At 40.2% G+C, this 27,521-nt stretch overlaps 4 protein-coding genes across 4 annotated transcripts; 2 read left to right on the top strand and 2 right to left on the bottom strand.

Moving 5' to 3' along the window:
- Positions 1-2,455: 2,455 nt before the first annotated feature.
- On the bottom strand, positions 2,456-27,521 carry LOC117572341 (uncharacterized). The gene is made up of 4 exons (XM_034255089.2): positions 27,436-27,521; positions 4,814-6,061; positions 3,660-4,010; positions 2,456-3,021 (listed from the first exon to the last, which is right to left on the bottom strand). Exons 2-4 carry the CDS (start codon positions 6,057-6,059, stop codon positions 2,456-2,458), a joined length of 2,163 nt encoding a protein of 720 aa, XP_034110980.2. The 5' UTR covers positions 6,060-6,061; positions 27,436-27,521.
- Positions 11,262-12,706, top strand: LOC117571240 (alpha-(1,3)-fucosyltransferase C-like). The gene is made up of 2 exons (XM_034253293.2): positions 11,262-12,167; positions 12,232-12,706. The coding sequence occupies exons 1-2, from the start codon at positions 11,350-11,352 to the stop codon at positions 12,623-12,625; spliced, it is 1,212 nt and encodes a 403-aa protein (XP_034109184.1). The 5' UTR covers positions 11,262-11,349; the 3' UTR covers positions 12,626-12,706.
- Positions 12,824-14,503, top strand: LOC117571442 (alpha-(1,3)-fucosyltransferase C). The gene is made up of 2 exons (XM_034253586.2): positions 12,824-13,786; positions 13,851-14,503. Exons 1-2 carry the CDS (start codon positions 12,930-12,932, stop codon positions 14,257-14,259), a joined length of 1,266 nt encoding a protein of 421 aa, XP_034109477.1. The 5' UTR covers positions 12,824-12,929; the 3' UTR covers positions 14,260-14,503.
- Positions 19,230-20,683, bottom strand: LOC117571046 (uncharacterized). Its single transcript, XM_034253014.2, has one exon. It carries the CDS (start codon positions 20,593-20,595, stop codon positions 19,318-19,320), a length of 1,278 nt encoding a protein of 425 aa, XP_034108905.1. The 5' UTR covers positions 20,596-20,683; the 3' UTR covers positions 19,230-19,317.

The raw sequence follows: 27,521 nt of genomic DNA, 5'->3' as shown, positions 1-27,521 counted from the left end.
TAACATTTATATTTTACGTTATAAAGTTATAACAATAGATTTTGTTGGGAAATGAAATATCAACAAATAGCTTTTTAAAATCACATTTTATTTGAAAAAAAACAGAAATGCAAGCCAAATTTCTCAGAGGGAATATAAATAACAAGAAATAATTGCAAACATTTTTTTTATTTCTTATCTATAATGAGTCATTTTTGTGACGTATGCAAATGAATTTTAATTATTTAGTATAATAAATACTCTATATTTATATTTAATTCATATATTATCAGTAATGAGTCATTTTCTTGCAGAATTATTTTCAGGGGAATTATCATTTATAATATATATTACAAAATTGTAATGATTGCTATTAATAAAGAAGTTTATACAATTTGTAAGAAAATATGATTCATTAAAGTTATTCTTACTCTTTCTACATTTACTTATTTTATTTCGAATTTGCTACACTTTCTTGAGTATTAAATACAGTAAATAGAAAACTATAAGTATTTTGAAACACAAAAATCATTTTAATTGAAATTTGAAAACCTTTTTAATTCAACTTTTCATAATCACACATACATATTTGAACATTTTACGTACTTAACAGAAAGTTTTCAATAAACTTACAAAGTCAAATAACCTTAAAAGGCAGTGTATAAGCAAAAGAGCAAACGGAGTTAGCTCAGAGGCAACAGCAGCAGCCGTTTAGTCAATTGGTGGTCCTACTTTGCATACGACTTTATGCTGGACCTCAAAAGGACACTTTGGGCGATCCAGTTACAGTTTGATCGACACATATCACACCTGGCCTGTTGGCCAACAGACATAGAGAGAGAGGAGGGAGAGAGAGACTAACTGCTGCCAATGGAGCGAGAAAAGAAAACAGCAAAGATCACAGCCGTTGGCCCGACAAATTGGATAACACTGGACGTTAGTTAGCTGAAGAGTGGACACGCGTGCGGCGGATTGAATTACCCAGGCGCATGCGATGTGTGCCCCACATGCAACATTGCTCATAAGTTGGATCGAAACTGGAGATGGGTCAGTTTTGAAATGCAGACGATATTACTGAAAGCAAAGCATCAGCTCGATCTTTGGCACTGGGTGGTCTCTGGAGCTCAGAGAAGCTAGGTCCAGTGAATTGCCCATGTTTGCCCAGGAAAAAATTTTTTTGCCCACCCTTAGTTTCAAAATTATAAAAAAATAGAAGGAGGCATCTCCGACCCTATAAAGTATATATATTCTTGATCAGCGTCAACAGCCGAGACGATATAGCCATGTCCGTCTGTCCGTCTGTGTGTCTGTCCGTCCGTCCGTATGAAACACTGGATCTCAGAGACTATAAGAGATAGAGCTAAAATTTTTTTTCGACAGCACTTGTTATGTTTGCACGCAGATCAAGTTTGTTTCAAATTTTTGCCACGCCCACTTCCGCCCCCGCAAATCAAAAAAATCGAATAACAAGCGTAATTTTAAAGCTAGAGTTACGAATTTTGGTTTATACAATAATTACTATAGTAGTTATGATTCCTGAAAATTTGGTTGCGATCAGATAAAAATTGTGGAAGTTATTCAAGAAATACTTTTGTATGGGCAAAAAACGCCTACTTACTAGGGCTCTTAGTTGCTTTGGCCGACAATCTGGTACATTGTGCCGTCTATGGTATATTTTGAATGGTGTGCTGTATCGATATACCAAACATACCATTTGGTATATTTTTAGTATTTTTTTAGTATTTTCGGTATATTTTGAAAATAATACCGCAATATTTTGCACTTATTAAAAATGGGTAGCGGGTATCTCACAGTCGAGCACACTCGACTGTAAATTTCTTACTTGTTTTTTAATGAAAGAAGAATTTTCAAAATAAATGCTATTTTTAATTTCGCAGCTCATCGAAAAACGAAATGATCAAATGACATACATACTTTCATAGACTTTTACTGTTTTTACCTGCTACCTCTATAACTCTGACTCTATAGTATATCTTGAATGTAGTACCATAAAAAATATACCATCTGACATATCTTTTAGTATTTTTGTGGTATATTTGAAGAGCAATATTGCACCGTTTTGCTTTCTTTAAAAATGGGTTGCGGGTATCTCACAGTCGAGCACACTCGACAGTAGCTTTCTTACTTGTTTTTTACTTAATCAGTTAAGTTGTGGCATTATCTCTGAACTTACCTGAAGACTTTAACTCCCTGGAGATGCGTATCCAGGCGGCGCGTTTCTCGGCAGTGATTGCGACGCATTGATTCCCTCAATATGCTGACGCTGGTCAATTGTCGATCGTCGTTGCCAATGAACTGTGCTAACTCGACAATCGGATGTTCTCTCAACAAAAAAAAAAAAAAAAACAAATTAGCAATAAAAGTTTTATTCCGTTACAAAAAAAATTAGTATATTAAAAAAAAGGAAAACGGGATTCATTCTCTCACAACAAAAAAGGACACTTCTGATCTTAGGTTAAAATGTTATATTCTTGTAAGGTATACAAGGGGGGAAAGTAATTCCATCAACTTCCATTGGCTTTGGCTGGTCTACCACTTCCACCGTCAGTTTCGGGCTCTGCTCCTCTGGCATCTGAACAACGACATCGAATTCGGTTTCCATTTCAGATTCCATTTCAGACTCCTTCTCTGCTTCAGACTGCACATTGATCGTCTCGTACAAATCGCCAACGAGCAAACGTTTCGCCTCCTTCGTCTCCCAGGGCATGGGATCTGAGATACTGGCCAGCGGTGGCATCTTGTGCCTGGCAGCGGAGCGACGTCCATCCGCGTCGTCATCATCATCCTGGGGTTGCATCAATTCTTCGTTCATTCTGCAACGTTTCACCTCCTCCATGAACTTGTTGTGCACAATATAATAGTACGGATCGAGCGGATGGTAACGCACATTGACAAGGAACTTCAGTTGCTTCAGGACATGCCACCAGTTCTGTGGCCAGAGATGCTCGATGCCCCGCTCTAGATCCTCCATGTAGGTCTTGAATGCAAACTTAAACATCGACCAAACATCCTCATGATCCACTTTGCACCCAAAAAGCGCAACAACAAACATCGTTCAAACATTAAATCCATAAAAAAAAAATTACAAAAAAATGTACTCTCAACAAAAAAAAAAAAAAAAAATAAAACAAATTAGCAATAAAGGGGGGAAATAGGGATTCATTCTCTCTCTTTGTGTACGTTTACTTATGGAAAATATTCAAATATCATTAAGATATATTAATTTCTAAATTTCTGTTGTTGCCTCACTCTCTATTTCTCTTCCTCTCTCTCACTGTCACTCTATTATCATTAGCATTAAAATTTCTAACCTTAAGATTGTCACATTAAAGTTAGTTTTAAACATTGGACTCTTTTGTTAAATTTTTGGACTCTTTTCGACTCTTTCTAATACAATTCTGATTTATTTATATCTAAATTTCAGTTCTCTATTGATCAAAAATAAAAATTCCAGCATTAATATGAACAACTTAGGGATCTTTGGACAGTTATAAAAATAGCATAATCTGCACAGAAAATAACACTGTTCCTTTTTTTAAGGAAATTGGTATCAAAATTAGGTGCAGAAGTTATTTGGATCAAATCAAATTTACTGGATTTCCACCAAAGTCTATAACTTTGCTGATTTACTATACTAAACAATTCAAAACTCTACTCACTTTGTGGAAAATTCTCCTTTGCCTCGCGCCAAACATCGTGACGCTTCTGCTCGGTAAACATACGAGGCGGCCGCATCGAATTTGCCGACTCGCCGGGACGTGGACGACGCAGTTCCCAGTAGAGATGCTCGTAGCGCTTACAATGTTGCATGAGAGCGGGCAATTCGTGCTTGTGCAGCATCCATTCGTGTTTGCATGCGATCTCATCGAATTTGCTGAAAAGACTGTGCGACTTCTGCCACACCTTGAGTGTGCTCTTAAACGGACGCATCAAGTCCACCATGGGCGCAATTTGTGGAAACAAATTGAAATTGTGCGACAAAACTGTCCAAATGCCGCGACAAATATCATCTGCAAAAAGCAAAGAATAAAAATATTAGTCACAGAGCTCTATAATAATAACAAGCAATGTCGTTGATATTTTTAAATTATTGCTTAAATTCTTAAAAAGATTCTTTTAGTCAGCTTCGTCCCTATATAATCTAAAATCCGCTGGGATATCGTTATTAAGTATATTAAGAAGATATCTTCTATACTTTTTAATAAAATTAGTCATTGGTTTTTATCTTCGCTAAGTACTGGTTGAAGAACATGCTGTAATTTATGTCTTGACAACACAAAAAAAGAAAAAGCATACGAATTTGAATTCAAATTTAGAGCCGGAATTTCAAGAAAACCTGTTAAATTTGCGTGGTGTTCACAATGTAGCGCCCGTTTGGATTATATTGATTGATTTAAAATGTTGTATGATTTATCTAAAAACGAAGTTAGTTTTTAGGAAATTTAAGTGAGATTAGATTTTCTATAATTTTTAATGGAATTAACACAAAAAAATGTTTTTGAAAGCTGTAATTGGTTTGTTTAAAATTAAAGCTAGTGAAACGTTAGCATAATGTTGATAACATATATATTTCAAAGCAGGCATTGGTTTGTATCTTCGCTAAGTACTGGTTGAAGTGCATGCTTGTGGTTTGTGTCTTAACTTAACAAAAACAATAAAGAAATAGCTCGTTTATCATACCGATTTGAATTGAAAATAAAAGTTATTGAAACAGTAGCAGTCATTGATTTATATCTTCGCTAAACACTGGTTGAAGCACAATGAGTTTTATCTTAACAAAAAGAGCAAAGAAATAATAGAAATGCAAGCTTACCTGGGAGATGAAACTTTTTGGATAACTGCGACCAGAGATCGTTGATTTTGTTGGTCAAATGCGGCTCCTTGCTGTGCAGCTGTGGCACGGCCATCACTTCGCGAATGAAGAGCGCAGTGCGTGACATATTAAAATTCGCCTGGATCGGCACATCGTTGACCGTCACATGCAACATGCGTCCATTCGATGGGCAATCACGGAACTCCACACGCAACAATTGCGCAGCTGGTGTTGAATTTGCTGCTGACGCAGAACTCGAAGTGGCAACCGAGTTCGTGTTCGACTTGCTGTTGTGGTTGGTGTAGGTAATATTTACGGGATAGTTGCTGATGGAACGAATGCTGGGCATGGGCAGCGATTTGAGCGATTTTTTTGACAAATAAGTCACAATGCCAGGCTCATAAATGTTGTCGCTGTCCCTGCTGTTCAAGTTGTTGCCACTGCTCGCGTTGCTGTCGCCGCTCGAGTAGCTGTAGTTGTTGTTGGCCTTGTCGCTGCCAGGCGGAAAGAGTCTGCTGTTGGGCACAACTGAGATAATGGAAGTCCTGGGAGGAGCAACTGCAACTGCCTGGCTTGTTGCCAGTGGCAACACGCTAATGTCGGCCTCGATGCGCGGCAGCACAAAGCTCGTTGTGGAGCTGCAATTGGAGCTAATGCTATGATCGATCAGACGCAACTGTTCTCCGTTCAGTTTATAGTTCTCAATGGCCACTTTATCCACATCGATAATAATCGCAGGTTGTGGCGTCACAATGATCACCTCATCATCATCATCGTCGTCGTCAGCGTTGCTGACGTTGCTGGTCTGTTGATCCTCTGGCGTCTGACGTTGCAGCGGCATCCTGGCCACGTGGGGATACAGGAAAAGCAGCTGCTCCTCATGCAGCAGCGAGGCGTAACGTTTGCCAACGCGATGGCGACGACGACGTCGCTGCACATGTCGCTGGTAGCGATGCCGCAACTCGGCCCAAAGGCTCATGCAATTGCTCCACTCTTTGCCCACTTTGGTGGCAATCAGTTGCCACAACAGCTCCTTGTATCCATCATCCTTGAAGCGCACATGTTGACTATTATACAGCGCCGGTTGTTCACTCACCAACTGGATGAGCAAACGTTCCGTTTCAAAGGCCGCAGCATTCTTTCCACAATTCGCCGCCTTGGGCTTGTCGTTTGTTGTGCCGGGTTCGCTTTTAAAGCTGGTCAAATCGATTGTAACCTCCATCAACAGCTCAGGCGGCGGCTTCATATCTACAAAAGTAATGTGTATGTACTTATACGGTAGAAAACGATTATTGAAATGACAAATATCTATGAATTTGCAACTGCATATTACGACTTATTTAATCTATATAGTATAGATATAGTAACACATTCAAAATATACCATAGACGGCACAATATACCAAATTGTCAGCCAAAGCAACTATGACCCCTAGTAGTAGGCGGTTTTGCCGATACAAAAGTATTTCTTTAATAACTTCCTCAATTTTTTTCTGATCGCAACCAAATGAATCATAATTACTGTAGTAATTATTGTATATACCAAAATTCGTAACTCTAGCTTTAAAATTACGCTTGTTTTATCGATGTTTTTGATTTGCGGGGGCGGAAGGGGGCGTGGCAAAAATTTGAAACAAACTTGATCTGCGTGCAAACATAACAAATGCTGTCGAAAAAAATTATAGCTCTATCTCTTATAGTCTCTGAGATCCACTGTTTCATACGGACGGACGGACAGACACACAGACGGACATGGCTAGATCGTCTCGGCTGTTGACGCTGATCAAGAATATACTTTATAGGGTCGGAGATGCCTTCTTCCGTTACATACATTTCCTGCCATAGGGTAGAAGGGTATAAAAAATTTTCCATACGCTTTATCTGTTGATACACTAATGACACTTTGATTATATACTGCACTGTACATTTAAGTTACATTAAATTATTAATTAATTTTATTTATTGTCATATCCATACATATGGGAAATATATAAATGTGCATTAGCTGATGATGAAGCCGCTTTCGCTGGCAATGAGGCGCGACCGTGTTGCATGCAACTACCTCCTTCATTTCGAGCGTTGTCGTAAATCTTCGAGGCCAAGGACACTTCAATTAGGCTAAGCGCCGCTGTCTCGTGTCGTCGGCCTATTCTGTATATTGTTTAGACTTCTGTGTCACAGTTTCAATTGCAATTAGCACAACATTAGCGCGGCTGACCTTTGACCTCGCTGCTCGCTGCCACTCCCGCGGTGCGCGCCTATTGTCCTGACCTCGACAATGTCCTTGTGTCTCTTTTTTTTGTGTCTCTCATTGGTCTCATTGTGTTTTGCTCTGCAGCCCAATGTTTTCTGCGTTTTGTCACGCATCCATTCGCCAAATGGAAGGCAATAATTGCGGTTGTTCCATTGTCCCTACTCCTACTCTGTGTGTACGAAGCGGCGTCTGTGCCGCCGGAACAGGCGCCTCCGCATATTTACATAATTGCCCCTGTCTCGACGTCACGGTAGCGAATTGTCGTCCCTAGAGACATGACCAACGAGAGAGACCCCGAAAAGCGAAGTGGGAGTGAAGTTTAAGAATGGGCCCAACAGCACAACAAGGACAAAGGAAGCGAGTCTGCACGCTAAGGGGAAGTAAGGAATAAAAAATGTGATGAGCAATAAAAGGACTGGCATAATGTTAAATTAGTGCAGCAGTTTGAAGCGGAAAAAAAACGAAGCTACTAACTAAAATATTTTCACGGGAAGAGCAAAATAAATTAAATATGAAGCACAAGATGAAATAGTAAGAAAGTCGAGAGAGGTGGACTGTTAAATACCCGGAAACAATATGAAATTATTCTAAAAAATATGGCCTTTATGGTATATTGACATACTACTACATTCAAAATATACAGGATTGTCAATCAAAGCATTTTAAATAACAGCAAAACAGTGTGGAATTATTCTTAAAATATACCAACTCAATATACCGTAAATACTAAATTATACCGAATTGTATTTATGGTATATCGATATAGTACTACATTCAAAATATGCCATAGAGTACAAAATATACCAGATTGCATTAAAGTAGGCATTTTTTGCCACATAAAATTATTTCTTAAATAAATTCTAAAATTTGTATATGATCGCATCCCAATTTGCAGGAATCATAAAGACTTCTTCTGTTTGCTACATACATTTCCTACAGGCACAAAGTTATAATACCCTCTTACCCTATGCGTAACGTGTATAAAAACTGCACAGAAAAATATGAAAACGTAAAGCAAGTGAAAGAGCAGTGAAAAACATTTTTAGTTTCATAATCCGGAAAATGAATCAAAGACAAAGAAAGTAATTTCGTAAGACTGACAAAGGGCACAACTAAAATGCTAAAGTTCTCTCAAAGTTCTGTAGAATTTTCGTTTTTCGAAAATGTTCAACCGGAATTCCTGGTTTACATAATTTTCCATATGCCATTATCAAAACGTCAGCACAACGCATCGCATCGCATCAATCAACGGAGCTGGCAGCAAGTGCCTGCTTCCGGGAAGGCATGTGTCATCGCTGCCACAAAGCCTTCACCTCGTCTGCCTCCTCCTCCAGCTATCGCTCTCTCTATTGCTGATGGGAGGCCCCACTTAGGAGCGTTGAATTTGCGCTGATCGCGACAATAAAAGCGAGCAGCGCGCAATTGCCCAACGGGGCCAAACTTTACTTGATTGCCATCATCAAACTGTTTATGCGGATGACACAACAATAACAACCGAGAACATCAACAACAACAACAACATTTAGTGGAGGCGGCGGACAATTGTGCAAAAGATTTGTGAATGCTTTCGGTACCGGGCACTGATAATCACTGAACTACTCAGATTTGATTGCCTGATGAATGAGTTGGAGGTTTTGTGGGTCAGAGCATTGAATGCGTTGCATGTGAATGTTGCTTTCGAGTGGCGCCAAAAGGCGTGAGACTCCGCCGTGACTCAAGCAAGTGACGTCAAGCAATTGCCAGTGAAAGTGAGAAGGGAAAACCATAAGAGAGTTTGTCCGAGTCGGCAGCATCAATAAGCAGGCAGTTAGGCAATAATTGGAACGCGTAGATAGCACCTAATTAGGGTGCCGTTGCGACTGACAACTTTAACGCCACTAGCGCGGGTGGTCAAAAAAAAAAAAAGGAACAGTATCGAGGCTAAGACGGACACACCCAGCAACATGCAACACACAAGCGCTGTGGCAGCTGCCTAGGCCAATGCCACGTTTGCCACTTCGATTAGGTATCCTGAAGATTGCTCGACTGCCTGACTGTCCAACTCTAACAAGACGGAGTTTGTTTTTGTTTTCGGGTGTCGCCGACGATTCGTTGCGTTTCATTTGTGGTCCAAGACCAAGCTGAGATAATTACATGTTAATTCGTGCCCCCTTCGAACAAAATTCCTCTCTGTCTCTCTCTCTCTCTCTCCTCTTGCTTGATTCTTTAATCCGAAGACAGCGCAATCAAGTCCAATTTAAGCGGCGTCTCTCTGAGGTGGCGACTTTGCCGCCGGCGTCCTTTCTTTGTTCTGTTCTTGTTTCATTCGTTCGTCGTTCGTTGGTTGTATCGAACCGCTGCGGATCGATAATTAAGCAGTTGCCAACAATGTGTGCGGCACACATTTAATTGAGGCTAAGGACACCTTCAACAAACCGACGACTAACCGACTAAATGCCTGCCACGCGGAATGTCTGTGTCATGTGGTCAGACACAAAGTAAAAATAAAAATAAAAATAAAAACAGGTAAATCACATAGAGAGCAACTCAACTGGCAGGCCTATTAATAACTTTAATTAAAATTGTGACTTTGGTAGCCGCCATCTCCATCATCATCATTGGCTTGCACATTTGGAACTGGAACTGGAACTCTTTGAGAGTGTGGGAACCAAATTATTCAAATCTTTTTGCCCAACCGAGGAGCCATAATTCTCCTCCAGCGCGCTCTCTCATATGCATATTTATTGCATTTTTCGACGCGGCAACGCCCCCAAAATTCACAATGGAATTTCAATTCCATTCTCTGACTTTGACTTGCGCTTGCGACGTGGACTTCAGAAAATCGCGTTCAACAAGCAACGCTCGGGGATTCGGATTCTGTATTGGACCAGCGCCTCAGTCTCCCATTCTCCAAATGCATTCATTCGTATTTTGCCGTCTTTTGTTTTGCTACGCTTTTTGTTTTGCAACCGATTTGCCATCTCGTTCAGTTGCCTTTAAACTTTGGTCGTCATCGTCGTCGGATTCGCAGGAATAATTAAAATTTATATGTGTTTCGTGGTTTGCATCTCGTTTTTCGGTTTTCAACTTCGTTCCTCACCTCTTCTAATGTCAAGCAAGCTGCACTCCAGCTTCCATTTCGTTCAGCAACAGTGTTTCCAATCCCCTCCACTTCAATCGCAATCGCAATCCCAATTCTGGTCCCGTCTGGCACTTTGGCAATTCCATTTCACTTTCGCACATAAACGGGGCATTATTTATCAAGCGCTGGCGCTGCCAATTTGCATGGCAACTGTTGCTACGTGCCCCATTGCCATCCTTCGACTTCTTCGACTATCTTCTTCCTCATTTCTCATCTCTTTCTCTCTTGTCAATGTGATAATTGCAAGCTTATTGCGCGTTTTCATTTTCAGTTCTTTTGTTGCACCTATTGTGTGTGCGTCATAGGCGTGGCAAGTTAACAACACAAAGAGCAGCGACACATCAGCACGTTTCCCCATCCAACTCGAGCTCTTCAGCTTCAGCTCTTCTCAGTCTCAGCTGGCGCGACATCCTTGGCGAGTTTGCGTGTCGCATTTGAAATGAGCTGCCAAATGAATATTTGCGAAATTGCAGTGATATATCATCGATGGATTGACCAGGCCATGCCCAGAACGTGCCCAGTTATCCCACCTCGCTTCTCCTCCGCCTCCTCCTCCTCCTCCTTCTTTATTTCCGCTGACTAGCAAAAAAAAAGCAGCAACTGTGGGAATTACGCAAAATTTCTGGCGGATTGTCATGTTTCTGATGGTTTTTTTGGTAAAAATGATTGATTACTTTGTTCCTGTTTCAGTTCCTGCCCGACTGCATGAATTCTATCCCGCCATGGAAAGTGCCAAATCGGAAATTCACAAGTTCCTCATGTGCTAAAGCACCAAGGCACAAACTTCAAATGCAATGCGATACTTTTCAATCGAGACAGAATTGCAAATTTTGCGATAATTCATTCACATGACAACAAAATTGCGTTAATGTAATCGAATGGTGATTGATTATCAATTTACATGTGTTAAGAACGAACTAGATTGATTCTGCTTTAAAGAAAGGTGTGTTTTTATATTGTTTTGGTTGAGTTTTCAATAAAGGAATCATAGAAAATACAAGGAAACCATGTAGAAATTTAATGTTTTGCCGTTTCAATGACGTTTAAGGTTAAGTTTCTAATCTCATAGTTCGTCGTAGTTGGCGCAGATCAGTAAGCAAATTCCATCTCTATTCGATATTCAAGACAATTATACAATAGTTAGATAATTTATTTATCTAAAATGCCAAACAATCAAGAAATTGAGTTGACGGAACTGCAAAAAGTGGAAACACCTCGGGCCCGAAATGAAGATATCCAAGCAGCGACTGATGCAGACATTGATGGTGAAGTATCAATATATACACGACCTCGCCCACGCCCAATTGTTCGCGCCTCCCGCCGCAATCCATTGAATCTATTAAACGGTCGTTTTATGTTAGTTCTGAAGTGGATCTTCTGTCTATGCGTAATTCTTTTGCTCATTTCCTTGATGCCGCGGACTTATCAAAACAACATCGACAATCAACTAAAAACACCAACGGTTGTTATATGGAATGAGGGATTGGAAGATTATAAATGTCCCTGCATAATAACGGGACGTAATTATGCCAGTTTAATAATAGATGCTGTCATCGTTAATGCTGATCGACCCTACTCTTTGTTGGGTTTGGAGAAGATTTCGCATGCAGAAAACTTTCTACTTGTGTTTGCAGCAAAGAATCCATTGATTATTGCACAGAATCCACTAACGCAGTATAGTCCATATTACTTCAACTTTACCATGAGCTATCGTTTGGACTCGGATATAAGATTAACTGAATACTATTTCTCATCGCTGACTCTTCAAACAGTCATCAAATTTGAGCAGCCCGACAGGAATTTTATGATGAATACGGAAATGAAGTCTACGCTTCGTCATCGCCTGGAGGGAAAAGAATTCCTTGCAGGCTATATATCATTCAATGATAGCTATACTACCAGATCACAGATTGTTTACTTGGAGAATCTGCAGCAGCACATGAATCTTACCGACATTCAAAACTGCGCAATCGTCAATGAGTAAGTATAAGAATTTTAATGCTTTGCAATGATATATCATATAATCAATTCAATTCTCCCTTAGCTGCTCGTCCTACAAATTTATGCTGATATTTGAGCCTACTTCCTGCCCGGACTTTGTAAATTCACACATCCTCGAAGCCATGCTGAACTTTGTGGTGCCCGTAGTCATTAGTCCAGGAAATATTAGCCAACTTGTTCCTCCCGGATCTTACATAGATGGAGCCGATTTTGTGTCACCCGAAAGATTAGCACAATTTTTAATCAAAGTCAGCGCAGAATCACATTTATATGCACAATATTTCTGGTGGCATTCAAAGTATCAGCTCAACCAAATAAGAGAACCCTATTGTTCTATCTGTGCTGCACTGAAGAAGCCGAAGAGACAGCGTCAGCCCGAAGAGTTCTCCAAATGGTGGACACAATACAAATGTCAAGTTAATAACTATTATTTCTAAAGTAACTAAATAGTCTTTGATACCTTTTATTACTGCTTTTAATAAGTTTGTATCTTGACTTCAACATAATAAATATATAATTAAGAACTATTCGAATTTATTTTTAATTTGTCAAAAAGAAGGAAGAAATAATGAAGGCCTAAAATAATATCAAAAAACAAATTAGCCTGTCTATACTATATCATATATTTATTAAAATAACTAAAGCCTAAGTTGGCCCAGCTCTGTCTTTAACATAAATTCATGTTCACAATACTGTTAGCTTTCAAAAATCAAATATTAAACGATTGTTAATCGATTTGAGATGCCAGCAGACAAAATTCTTAGCGATAAACTTGATGCCCAGTTGGACAACGAATCAGCCAAGGAAACATTGCTTCAACGGCATCATTCCGTCCACCTTCTACCCAACAATGAAGCATCCAATCCATCGAAGCCAACATCAACTCATTCCCGTTCCCGTTCAATGAATCCTTATCACTACGTTGGCGGTCATCTCAACAGAATCATTATAAGATGTATTCTAATCTTATGCATAATCAGCTTGATTTTGCATTTGATGCCACATCATCGTCTAAGCACCGCAATTAGTCACAAATCCAACGGATTAGCTATATTAATTTGGAATGAATCAGAAGATGCTCCCGATTGGACGCCACTGCAATGCGGTTGCCTGGTGACCGCCAATCGTAATTATTACAAAGGAAACATTGATGCTGTTGTTGTCAACGTGGATCGTCCTTACTCTCTACGTCAGCTGAAGGATATCAAGCACACACCCAACTATCTAATGGTGTTGGCAAGCACATCTCCCTTGAGCCTGGCACAAAATCCACTTTATGATCATGCCAACTCTCCGTTTAACTTTACAATGAGCTACCGCCTAGATTCGGATTTAGTTTGGTCATCGCATTATTTCTCCAAACTAGGCGAACTCAATACCCGAGTGCAGCAATTTGATGTGCCAAATGAGAACTTTATGGAAACGTGGACAGTGCAGCAGCAATATGATTTCCGCATCAAACTGAAGAGAAAACACTTGCTAGCTGGCTACATGATGTACGCAGTGAATGATTATTCGCTGCCCGAAAGTCTTTATCTACAGGAACTGCGCAACCACATCGAACTCGATGCGTTTATGGGCTGCAATCAGTATCAAGAGTAAGTCGAGGAATCCTTTTGAAAACACCTTAAGATATACATTTACTATATACTCTCCTCTTAGCTGCTCTCACTACAAGTTCATGCTGATCTTCGATCCCAGCGTATGTCCGGACTTTGTGCACCCTCAGTTCTACATGGCGCTGGCTAACTTTGTGGTGCCCGTGCTCATTGGTGGCAGCAATCTAACGCAACTTGCACCACCCGGCTCCTACATTAGCAGTCAGCAATTCAATTCACCCAAAGACTTGGCTCAGCATCTGAAGCAAGTGGCTGAAGAACCAATGTTGTACGAACAATTCTTCTGGTGGCATTCCAAGTATCGGCTGCAGCAGATCAAACAACCTTACTGCGAACTGTGTCATCGACTACAACAGCAACCGCGACCACATCGCAATCCTGACGCGTTCCTCCAGTGGTGGACTCAATACCAATGTTCGAATAGCACCAACCGCTTGGGTTGGTCGGCCTGATGATCTGTTAGCGAGTCCCAATCATAATTATCGCTCGCCAAATTGGCCGAGTTAAATATTTTTATTCCACGGAATTTCGGCGGCACTCCATTGACCTCGCCGACGCGACGCGACGGTTTTAGAGCCAATAATTATACTCTCTCGGGTTTGCCCTTTAAAAACTTTCAACTTTGTCATAAAGCCTGTTTTGCCTTTGTCTAAATTTAACGATTTTTGTTGTGGATTTTTGGTACTATTAAAAGTTTCGAGGATTTTGGTCAAATTTCGGATTTGAATAGAATTTTTTCGGAAAGGGATTTTAAACTATTGTTGGGTACAAGCTTAAACATTTTAATAGCAGTTTTCTTAAAGTATTTCTTAAACTATTTCATTGTTAGTGATTCCAATAAATCGTAAATTTAATAATTTCAAACAATCTTTAATTAAAATTGCACGCAAAGTTTCTAAATGATCTAAATTTTATCGATTTGTCTTGTGAATTTTCAATACAATTAAAAATGTTGGAATTTCGCCATATTTAGGATTTGAATAGGATTTATTCTTAAAGGGATTTACTAATGTGGAAGTTTAAACAATTTGATGGCAGTTTTCTACAAGTATTTCTGAAAGTATTTCCTCGGAAGTTTCATTCTTTACTCATACGATATTTAATAAAATACGCCTGTAGGGTATCTACAAGTCCATCTCCCCTAAATCCAACCATGCTTAATTGTGTTTATATATATTCTTCGCAACTGGTTCTTGGAATGCTTGGGATGCCAACTCGTGCTGGACGGCTGCCGTATTGTTGTGTGCAAAACTTGGCTTAGGGAGAGAGAGCACCGCATTTTGGGGTGACCATTTAGAGAGGCAATGCTCTTTGGGGTCCATTGTGACTCAAGGGTTTGACAAAGTCTCGGTGTCGTTGCTGCTGCTGTTGCCTGGGAAATAAAGCGCAGGGACGCGTCAACACTGAAGAATAGATAAAGCAAACAGAGAGATTGGACCAGGCCAACCAAGGGGGAACTCTAAGCTGAGAACTGTGAACTTGAGAGACCAACGAGTGGGCGACACGATGTGAACGACGTCGACGTCAACGACGACGGTAAGGTGCCAAGACTAACCAAGACGATGCAGACAATGCACGAAAAACAAACAGAATTGTCATGGGAAATATTTCACGGCATTGCGTACCGCTTCTCCACCACCTCTCCACCTCCTTCTCCTTCTCCACCTTGGCTGCTGTCCATGGCTCCATCGTCGTCTGTTGCTGGCACATTTCAAAACGGTATCACATACACAAAACACTTTTCTTCTTGCCACACACAATATTTATAAGTTAAATGCTTCACTAAACAATAAGCCAAGAGTGAACTGGCCGGGTCGGGCGAGTGGCCGGCGCAAGGGCAACAACAACAACAAGAACAAAAACAAGACCGGACTGAGAGAATCCCTCAGTCCACTTGCAGGCAAAGCAAAGCCAAAGCCAAGTCAAGTCAAGGCGATAATGAAACTGACGGGCGTCAAGCACATCGAACCAGAGACTCCCAGCCTTCTTTTTGGGTTGACAGGTTGTGTTCTTATTCTTGTTGTAGTTGTAGTTGTAGTTGTAGTTCTTTGGTTCTTCGGTTCTCAGTTCTCGGTTTCTTGGGAAGGTTCTCATCACGGCATCTGCCTCCGCAATGGTTTCTCTGTTTGCCCATTCTGTTATCAACTATTACAATATTTTTGTTTAATTGACAAACAGGTTTATCATTTGACGCTCCAACTGTTTTCCCACAGTCATTTTCGGTCAGGTTAACTATTAAATTGACACCAGAATCTCTTTCCATGCAATGCCAATCTGAATAGGGAAACTTTGGCACAAATTTGGCATTTGAATAAGTTGACAATACATTGAAAACTGATAAGCTTTGAGAATGCTTAATATGCTTTAATTCAAATTTAAAATATTTAAAACTGTTACCAAAACGGGATCTTAGATTGATTGCTTTGGCCACAGTCTCATTTTGGGCAATTAAATTCAAAACTTAACTACTTGATCACGACTTGATAACTCCAGAAATCTTTAGCCTAAGTTCCTACCTATTTAATGTCTTCATTCAAACGCTTCAGACAGATTTTATAAACTCGGCAAGTGGAAAATGCTTTAGGGAGATTAAAGAGCTTCTGCTGCTTTGCTGTTTCAGCTTCTGATGCTTCTGTTGTCTGCAGTGTGTAGTCTCTAGTCTGTTTGTGTTTGTTTTGGGCTCTTCCCAGAGCAGCTTCCAACTACTTTGTGGCAGCATTGCGGCGCACCCGATTTCTCACCTGGAGGCACCGCATCATTGAGCCTGACCAAAGAGAGACGGCGACGACGTCGACGACGATGGCGACGGCGACGTCTGCCGCGATTGCCGCGTTCGACTCGTTTTAATTTGTTTGTTTACATTTTCCAGGCAAGAGGAAGAGCACGAGCAAGAGTAAGAACGAGCGCTGCTTGGCTTTTCCCAGCATGTCTCTCGGGGGCACATTTTGTTATTTGGTGGGCAAAATGTTGGAAATGTTTGGAAATAGAAGTGGAAAGGGACGGGGGGAAAACTTGTGTATGTGTTGTACCGCTTGTGTTTTGGTGTTAACAACTCGACACTTCATTAATTGAAGTTGAAAAAGTGCAGCTATAAAAAGACTATTAAGTTTCACAGAGCAGCCCACAATGCCCCAACAATAATCAAAGCGAAATCTCTAGGGCATTCTAGAGGCTGAAGTTTTCGTGGCAAGTGGCAAGTGGCAAACTGGATGAGCGGCACTTGCAATCAACTGGCAGCACAGCAGCATCCAGCATCGATCGCATTAGACGCAAATTTGATTGCCTTCTCAAAAGTTCAATGGTTCATCAATTGACTGCTAGAGAGCTTTTTCATATTTTCTATTTTCTTTTTTATTTTTGTGTGTATGTTTACTCGACACGACTCCACACATACTAGTACATAAGTGTGGCATCAGTGAAGCCACTTTGATTCCTGATGCGCGAACATCACAATTAAAGATTTGCCAAGTGAGATGAAAATATTTCATAACTTCGAATATGATTATTAAGTGAAGAGATTAGCTAAAAGGGAATCAATAAGAATTGCATCAATAGGAAAACAACTCTTCAACTATTTCTACACTATTTTTTCTTTTCGAAATGTATTCGATCTCATTCACATATAAATATTGCAAGACTCGAACGTCGCGAATGCATTGTGTTGGTCATAAAAATAAATCTATATGCAAATGTGCAGTCACAGAACGAACAACAGCAAAGTTCGTGGACTAGAGATACGAGCTGTGACTGCACCTAAAAAACAACAACCTCTGGAGGCTGTGTGCGCTGTGTAGCTGCCAAAAATAGTCTAGGTGACAGTCAAGGACTTGGGACAGGAGTGCAATTGTTGAGGCCATTACCATTACCTTTACATTGGCGCAGAGGCGTCTCCGACGCTTACAAAATGTGACAAGTTGCGGAATTATTTTTCGCAGAAGATGTTCTTTACCTCGCCAGTGTCTGGCTGCGTGCAGATGAGCCGAGATTGATAAGCAGGCGACGACGACGATGAGGACTACGAACTGCCTTCAGGCTTTAACCCGTGCCATACTCGCAATGTTCCAATCCCACCAAATCCAGTCTCGCGTTTGCGATGCAACTGCGCAGATAATGCGAGCGATTTATGTGGAAGCTTTTGGCCAAAACGAGGGGGAGAAGAGCAAAGAAGAAGTCAGGCAGCAGTTGTTGACAACAGTAGCTGAGGCAGCAATTTAACAGCGATTACAACTGGCAATGGCATTTAAGTGGCCATTGTCAGGTTCGCGATCTGCGACTCCCAGCGACACCCCGATAAGCAGCCGCCTGGCTCCAATTCGCATGTGGGCGATCCTCAGGCAAAGCATTGACTCCTGCTGTGCTACTCGCATTGAGGTGGCAACTGCGATTCGAATAGTTGAAGGTGTGATCTCAGAGGCAGCTAAAAGTGGCGCTTAACATATAATTGATGATGGTTAGGATGATACTCTGCATTGTATTATACTCTATAAAGCATGAAACTCTGCAAATCATTGTACCAGAACGTTCAACAATATTCCCTCACTTAAATAAAACAAAAGCTAGACAGCTCCCTAAGGGGTGCGGTATTATTCGCAATATGTACCAAGTTAATATACTAACAAAAATACTGAAATATACTGAAGGTTATATTTGGTATATCGATATACGATTACAAAAAAAGAAAGATACAGTCGAATGTGTTCGAGTATTCGGTATTATTTTCAAAATATACCAAATTAATGTATTACAAAATACTGAAATATACCGAAGACAATATTTGATATATCGATATATGATTACAAATCAAGTAAGAAAGCCACAGTCGAATGTGCTCGACTATTCGGTATTATTCTCAAAATATACCGAATTAATGTATTACAAAATACTGAAATATATCGAAAACTATATTTGGTATATGGATATATGATTACAAACCAAGTAAGAAAGCTACAGTCGAGTGTGCTTGACTATTCGGTATTATTCTCAAAATATACCAAATTAATGTATTACAAAATACTGAAATATACCGAATACTATATTTGGTATATCTATGTATATATGATTACAAACCAAGAAAGAAAGCTACAGTCGAGTGTGCTCGATTATTCGGTATTATTCTCAACATATACCAAATTAATATACTCAAGAAGTACAAAGATAAACCGAAGGCTTTATTTGGTATATAGATATACTATTACATAACTAAATATTCCATACAGTACAAAATATGCCAGATTGTTAACTAAAACAACTAAAACCCGACTGCAGCATCTGTTTTTTTTCCATATAGAATTATTTCTTTAACAAAAACTCCCCAATTTTCCCCCTGAATTAAAATTAAATTCAACCAAACACTAAAAGCTTTCAATGTAGTCGAAACTAGTTCAAACCACACTCAAAAGCCGCAACAAAATCAGCTTAACAATTATTAGTTACAGACTACTTTAAAGCAAGACTTTATTTGAGTGCAAAACTAATCAAATGCTTGAAAGACAAATAGCAAAAGTAGTTTTCTAGCGTTTGCAAGGCTCAGAGGGCGCCTTAGGTGGAAACACAGTCTTTGACAAGTACGTATTTGGATTACGTTGAGCGGCAACATCATCCGCCCACAACTTGTTCAGATACTTTTCCAACTTGTCCACAATATCCAAGCTATCGGCATCGGAGCAAGTGGTAAACGAGGAACTAGTTTCATCCACAATTGAACTTGAGATGGGATCCGAATGGCAAACATTTGAGGATTCACTGGCGCTGTCATGCACACAATCGATGGGACAATGATGATTCTCCCAATCAACCGAAGGCTCCTCGGCATCCTCATAGCTTGTATCGCCATCATCTTCAGTGGCAACTTTCTTCGATGACTTCTGCGGCTGCTGATCCTCCAAGCGATACCACTTGACCTTGTACGAATCCTGACCACACTCGCCATACAACTCGCCCGTTAACTCATCGATGTTGCACTCACAGATGAGCAGCGGTGAATTGCAGTTGTGGCAACGTGGCAGCTTCAGTTCATGGTTGACAATGGGACGTGGTCGCTTAACCCTCACACCGGGCATTGCCTTGGGCACCTGAAGGCCACAGAGAATGCATTCCTTGGGCAGATCAGCGCAATCCGCGAGCTTGAACTTGTCGCGAACCTTTTCTCCTGGCTTGGGATGTCCGGGTATCTCCTTCTTCGAGCAATTGCGACACGCACAAGTTGGCATCATCAGCGGATTCGAACGGGCGCTCATGCGGTCATATAGACCACGGTAGACGAGATTGATTTGCTTCTCATAGGATTTGTGGGCCCAGAAGAACGCCGTCTTGTAGTTGTCAAAGATCTTGGCTGTCTTATAGGCGGCATGCAACCAGGCGGACTTCTGCTTGTGTATCACCATGGCATCTACAATCGGATTGCTGATCGTCCGATCCGGTTTGCCGTGAAAGAAAGCCTTGAAGGCACGCTTAATAATCGCATACGTGAGCATCGCCTCAACACTTTCCATTTCACACTTGATGCGCAACGCTTGCAACATATCATCCCGATGCAGATGCGTATTCTGAGGCGCCGTCGGTGGACAACGCGTCCGAATCTTTTCGTGGTAGACAAAGGCACGCTTGATGATCGATTTGGCATTGCAGGATTTGTTGGTATTTATGCCACAGATGACCATTATCTGTGCTAAACTCTTGGCAATATCTTCGATGTTCTCCTCAAAAATCTGATGCGGATCGAGCTTCTGCTTGCAGTTGCAACAGCAACGCTCCACTTTAGTGCTGGCAACATTATGTCCATTGTCCATTTTCAAAAAAAAATATGCGCAAATTGTGTTTACTTGATTTTCACATTCAATTTTGTGTCAACAATTTTGTTATAGAACAAAAGGCAACTACTTTATACGAGTACGAGGAGTGAAAACTACATCAATTAAAAGTATTTAATGCCAGTTTTTATCGCATCTGTTCCACTGTGACTCTTGGGCTGGGCTAGTTGGAGACCACCAAGCGGCACCACGGGCAGACCAGAGAACAATCGGCTCGAGCATGGCCTGCAATTATGCTAAATAGATAGCTTTGATAGCTTCATTGGGCAGGGCCATCGGTATAAATAAGAACAAGACAAGCCAAATGGCTCTGTTTGGGATTCTGGGACTGTTGTGTCAGACTAAATTGTTCAAATAAATTAAGTTGTAGCTTTCAAAAAGCAAGAAACGGAAAAAAACAAAATACCCGCGCCGTGACAGACACCAAAGATGCCAGCCAGCCAGCCAGCCACAAATGGGTGTGGGGATTGGGGCAAGCAAACAAGTTGTCCGGACATACAGAGAAATGTATGTATATACATATATATAGAGATAGCTAGAGATAGATAGATATGTGGATGGATGGATAGATCGGGGCCGTTGCCTCACAGAGGCCGCCGTCGCATTGTCATTTGATAAATTATGATATTTGATCAATTGTTGAACAGTCGGGAACTCGGATGGAGACCTCAACGTCGTAGTCGACGTCTGCTGCCTAATGAAATGGCTTTCTACGTGTGCTATGAGCCCCCCTACCCTGCTGCCCCTGCTCCCCCTGCTTGTGAAAGACCCGCATCAAGTTGCCGATTGAACTTTTCTTGTATTTACATTGTAATGGCATCTGGCGAGCAAACACATCTCCAAACAGAACACAGCACAGCTCAGCACAGCCAAGGCGAACCCATTCCAAGCAGCCCCATTCATCTGCATAGCATTGGGCACATAATAGAATTGAGACTCGACGTCGACGACGAAGATGCCTCTTTATTGTGGCTAATAGGCTCTTGTGGCTTTGTTGTTGTGCCGCCGCCGATTGCACACACACACACACACATGCAAAGCATAGCAAGGCAGTTGCATCGTTGTGGACAGCATCGCTTAGGTGCTGCTGCCGCCGCCTTCCCATTGGCATTTCAATATGTGTTTGTGGATGTGGATTAATGAATGGATGACACGCTGGACATGCTTGGTAACGTGTTGCCTTGCTTTGGCTTGGCTTGGCTTTGCCTGTTTACCATTCATATCCATTCATTGTCGGCGCAGTCAACAGGCCTCTAATTATGTGTAAAGGTGTTGTGTGTGTATGTGACTGCTCCACGAACTCTCTACCTCACTCCCTCCCTCACTCACTCCCTACCTGTCTTTTTTTGTACAAGGGTTAATTAGTGTTGTGTTCAGGATTCAATGTCGGCTTATATTGATGTTCATCAATCGATGTTGCTCTCATGTTGCCACAGCTACTGTGTCAGCTACTGATTTCAACATTTTTCTTTGATTACAGGCTTCACTTATGACAAATTGTTTTGTTTACAACGCTCTCTCTCTCACTCTTTCTACCTACATCCAAAATATATGATATAATTATTAATGTGTAGCCAAGAGTTTGCGATAGAGCAGAGAAAGCAATTCAAGTGTCAATAATTAAATTGACACAGGGCAACTTGTGTGTTCACTTTCATTTGATATCTGTCGAATTCAGCTGCTGTCGTTTTTTTTTTTTTTTTTGAGCAAAGTTCAAAGACCCAAATCCACCAACGACGACAGCTGATGCTGAGATGCTGCCACTGCTGTTGTTGTTGTTGTTGTTGCTCCTGTCCTGCGAAGGACCATTTGCACTTTTATTGCCCTCAAAATCGATGCGAGAACGCCTTGAAATATATAAACAATATGTATTGAAAATGAAAGGAGAAGAACGCGCCAAGTCATCATAAAATGCCAATGTAATGAAATAAATTTAACACAACATTTGTTCTCTCGCGCATTGAATGGACAGCTACGTAGCTTCTTCCCTTTACCCTGCCCCTGGCAATCTGTCTCTCTTTCGTGTGTGTCACAACAACGTGAGTGGATGAATGAAGCTGCGAGTTGGTGTTGGTGGAAAAGCAACACAAACCCATAACAATCAAAAGGGGGCACAAATATTTTCAATAATAAATCTATTTGATGGTCTTCTGCCAGCGGCACATTTATCAGGGCGCATCCCAATTTTATGAGGCGGCAAACGCCTCATGGGACATGAAAACCACTTCGGAAGGATGCGTTGACAGCAGGCCAAGTCGTTAAAAATCACAAAATGACGCTCTACACATGATTAATTGTTCAGGCCCGAATGCCAAGAGGGCTTTTTCCAATGTGCTCTGCTGTCTGCTCAAATAACTCCCCAAAAATAAATAAACTAACGAGAGAAGGGAGGGAGAAACAAGTGAAAGTCAGCTGTTGTCACAAACACTTGTCACTTGCCCCAAGCCAGACATATAACTCCAACATTTTATGCATCTTGTTTCATTCTCTTTTTTGTACTCGAGCGTGGACATGTCGGTCATTCAGTTTGTAATTAATTTCTGTTCACTTTTTTTTTTTTGCTTGCCTCTCTGCATCTGTTGCACTTGAACGCACCTACCAAAGAGAGACTGTCACTTGGGGTCAGAGATCTTATGACACCCTCACTTTATCATACATCGCCGTATGCGACACCATCTGTCTGTCGATGTTCTGGTCACTTGTGGTCACTTGCTGCCGCCACAAAAACTAATTGTCCACTTTGTGATCCGTGTCGCTTGATATAAATATCGCATTTAATTGATCTGTCGAAGTGTCGCACGCTTGACCTAAACACTAAAACTGACCTGATCCAACTGAATGAATTACAAAACAAACTCGTAATTTGCAATCCTAATGATCCTCAAAGGTAGACTTAATGAAGCATAGCATTAGAAAGAGATCGCAATTCCTGAAGAGATTCGATATTTAGGAAAATGCGTAGAAAATAATTGACAAAGCCCAGACATATTTATACATAAAAGAAAACATCACAGTTAGTCAAAAATTAAACAAGAAAATACAATAGAGATTTAGCGAACAAATAAGGAATTATACAAACGATTATAATATTTATTCTTTTCCGTCCTAATTGTGCTTTAAGTAAACTAAATTGTCAAGTTTACAAGCAACGATAAATGGAGAATTGTACCAAAAAGGTTATACAAAGACGCTCTCCATCATTCGATATTTAAAAATATTAAAAGTTATATGCATATTTAAATCTAATTTATGAAAACTAATCAAATGCTAAAGAAAATTATAGCTTCCTCCAAGAATATCATTAGAAAAATATCGAAATTCTTGAAAGCAAATAAAAAATACAGCAAAATAGACATAAAACAAGAAATGCAAATAAAATATATAAGCAAATTACATATAGAATTTTCTAAAGAATTAAAAAATAAATAAATGCTAGAAAAAAACAATAAGTAGTATAAATTATTTAATTATTATTAATTTAGGTTAGTTATTCACTTTTCAGAATTGCCAAAAAAAAAAAAGGAATATATGAACGCCACACAATTTTTCGACATAAGTCAAAGTAGAAATATTCCTTTTATAATTTGAAAAGATACATTTAACAACAAAGACTACAAAGTCTTGCTCCAAACAATTGTCTTGCGGCATTTGAATAAAGTAAAATATATCCACACTTAAACAACAACAACGTCTCCCTTATTCAATTTGGAAACTAAGCATCTGTAAATAAATCAACACTCGACAAACGTTAAGAGAAACCCCTTTGTAATTGCTTAATTAAATTGCCACTAAAGTTATAATTTGAGCAGAGCCAGCAGCAAGACAGACTGAAAGGGAAATTGAAAGGAATGCAGGGATTTGGAAGAAAGATGGTGCATCTGCTGTTGGGACCCAACACTAAATCAGATTTGCTGACAGGGCTTGACTAATTTTAACCCGGCCTCAATTCCGGCTGCACTTGAGCAACGTTTGTGCAGCTTGCCACGGTGCATATCTGCTCCTTATATCCTTTCAAGTGGATGCTGCGCGTGCGTCCCAAGTGGACGCGTGCTAATGGGGAGCAAAGGTGCAGCAGAAAGGCAATCTCCATGTCAGGGATCAGCGCAACGGATTTGGAAAAACGAAAAACGAAAAAAGGAAAACTCGCGTGTTAATTTATGCCTTGCATGCGTGTCCTTCTGCGCAGTCTCAGCTGCAGCTTGTCTGCCAAAGGACACGACATATGTACACGGCGACATGCCGACACATGACTTTGTTGACACACACACACACACACACACACTCGCGGGGTCGAGCTGCTGCTCCTGCTGCTGTTGCTTTTAAGGAGTCCTTAGCTGCATCTAAGTGGTATTTATTGGTTTGCCAAGCGGCGGCGACAGTCACGGCTGCCGGAATGCATCCTGCCGCTGTGCTCAAGGATTGAATTACGCGATGGCGACACATTTGTAAACAGGCGAGTGATTTACTCGACTCAACTACCGTTGTAGTAGGAGACATCCACACACGGCGCGCCTTATTTGCAGTGACATTAGGCACAGCAACAATAACAACTACAACAGCAATAATAACAACAGGGGCAAACAGATTGTGTCCTTGCCACACGGTTTGCTTTGTTTGTTCGCCTGTCAGTTCGTACATCACTCAGTCAGTCAGTCAGTCAGTTAGACAGACAGCACGCGGTGTGCAAAGGATCAGCCACCAACTGATTGACAATCTACAAATTTGTGCATTTATCAATGAAAGTTGCCGCTTGTCAAGCAACAACACCGCGACGTCAGTCCAAAAAGGATCTATTCTACATAGTGCAACTTGATGGATCGAGGGATTCATGTTTTTACACGCAACTACGCACCTCGAACATGCCTGTCACAGGGTGTTTAGACATGTTCAAGATTAATGATTAGCCAGTAATTCAATTCAATTACTTTAGTTTAAAAAGTGTTAAGTTGAAAATAATATGAGAAAACAGAGATTCTTCAAAACATAGATTATTAATTAACTTTTAATAAATACTTAGCTAAGGCAAAATAGAATTTAAAATACACACATTGCAATGCAGCCCTGGAATACGCCACAATTATTTCGTTCTAAGCACATACACTAAGCAGAAAAAGTCTGCGTACAAACTTAACGCGCAACTTTGATGTTAAATAAAAATAGTTGTATTGAAGATATTGGCTTCATTTTTTTTTTTAAATTAACAACATATCTATTATGAAAAAATATAACCAGTCTTTCATTTATTTCCATCAGCAACTTTTTTAATTAAAATCAAAAAACAAAAAATACACCAGTTTTCGAATCAGAAAAAGTCTGCGTACAAACTTAAATTAGTTTAAAAAAAAAGCCATTTATTAATAAAATATTACAAAAATTAGTACGAGGTAGGATAAATAGGAAGGTTTATTTGTGCCAATCAAGCGTTTTGGCATTGATTAAACCAATTTTTGGTGAATTCTGGTGGTATTTCGATCCACTCATCCAAAATTGCTCCCGAGGGAGGAAACCGTTCGTCAAACTGGACCAAAAAGGGAAATCTCAGCGGGAAATTGTCGAATTTGTTTTTAAAACGCATTCTATGATTAAAAAAGTCCAAAAAAATTGGAATCAAACCGGCACAGTTCAATCAAAGCCACATTCTGGTAGGCCTCCAAAGCTGACCGATCGAGAAGAGCGGGAGATTTTGATGTCGGTGAGGCGTAATCCTGGGTCAACTGCCGCAAAAATTGGTCAGGACATAAAGGAGAACTATAAGAAGGATTTACATGATAAAACAATCCGAAAAATTTCCGAAAAATTTCCAAAAAGTAGGACTTTCATGCCTGTGTTGCTCACGCTGCCACCACCGTACTTAACTGCTGGCGCAAGGTTATGCACATCAAGGGCTGTGCCAGGTTTGCGCCACTCAAATTTTCGCCCTTTTATGTCAAATTGCTCCAATAATTGAAAATAACTTTGTTCCAAAAGGCTAAAGGCTATTGGATGTATTTTTTGTAAAATCAAAGCGCTTCGCTTTACTGACGGGTGATATGAGAATCTTCTTCCGCGCAACACTGGCATGAAAGTCCTACTTTTTGGAAATTTTTCGGATTGTTTTATCATGTAAATCCTTCTTATAGTTCTCCTTTATGTCCTGACCAATTTTTGCGGCAGTTGACCCAGGATTACGCCTCACCGACATCAAAATCTCCCGCTCTTCTCGATCGGTCAGCTTTGGAGGCCTACCAGAATGTGGCTTTGATTGAACTGTGCCGGTTTGATTCCAATTTTTTTGGACTTTTTTAATCATAGAATGCGTTTTAAAAACAATTTCGACAATTTCCCGCTGAGATTTCCCTTTTGGTCCAGTTTGACGAACGGTTTCCTCCCTCGGGAGCAATTTTGGATGAGTGGATCGAAATACCACCAGAATTCACCAAAAAATTGGTTTAATCAATGCCAAAACGCTTGATTGGCACAATAAACCTTCCTATTTATCCTACCTCGTACTAATTTTGTAATATTTTATTAATAAATGGCTTTTTTTTTAAACTAATTTAAGTTTGTACGCAGACTTTTTCTGATTCGAAAACTGGTGTATTTTTTGTTTTTTGATTTTAATTAAAAAAGTTGCTGATGGAAATAAATGAAGACTGGTTATATTTTTTCATAATAGATATGTTGTTAATTTAAAAAAAAATGAAGCCAATATCTTCAATACAACTATTTTTATTTAACATCAAAGTTGCGCGTTAAGTTTGTACGCAGACTTTTTCTGCTTAGTGTATATTGCAATGTAGCCCTGGAATACGCCAAAATAATCTATTTCAAAGCACATACCTTGTGATGCAGCCCTGGATTGCGCCAAAAATATTCCTTGAAGTGAGCAACGACTTTCAACAGGTGTTTTGCAGAAAGATGTATAA

This window comes from Drosophila albomicans, chromosome 3 (assembly GCF_009650485.2).
Source record: "Drosophila albomicans strain 15112-1751.03 chromosome 3, ASM965048v2, whole genome shotgun sequence".
In the NCBI taxonomy this organism is placed as follows: domain Eukaryota; kingdom Metazoa; phylum Arthropoda; class Insecta; order Diptera; family Drosophilidae; genus Drosophila; species Drosophila albomicans.
The sequence above is the reverse complement of the archived record's forward strand: the minus strand, read 5'-3'. Positions and strand labels throughout refer to the sequence as shown.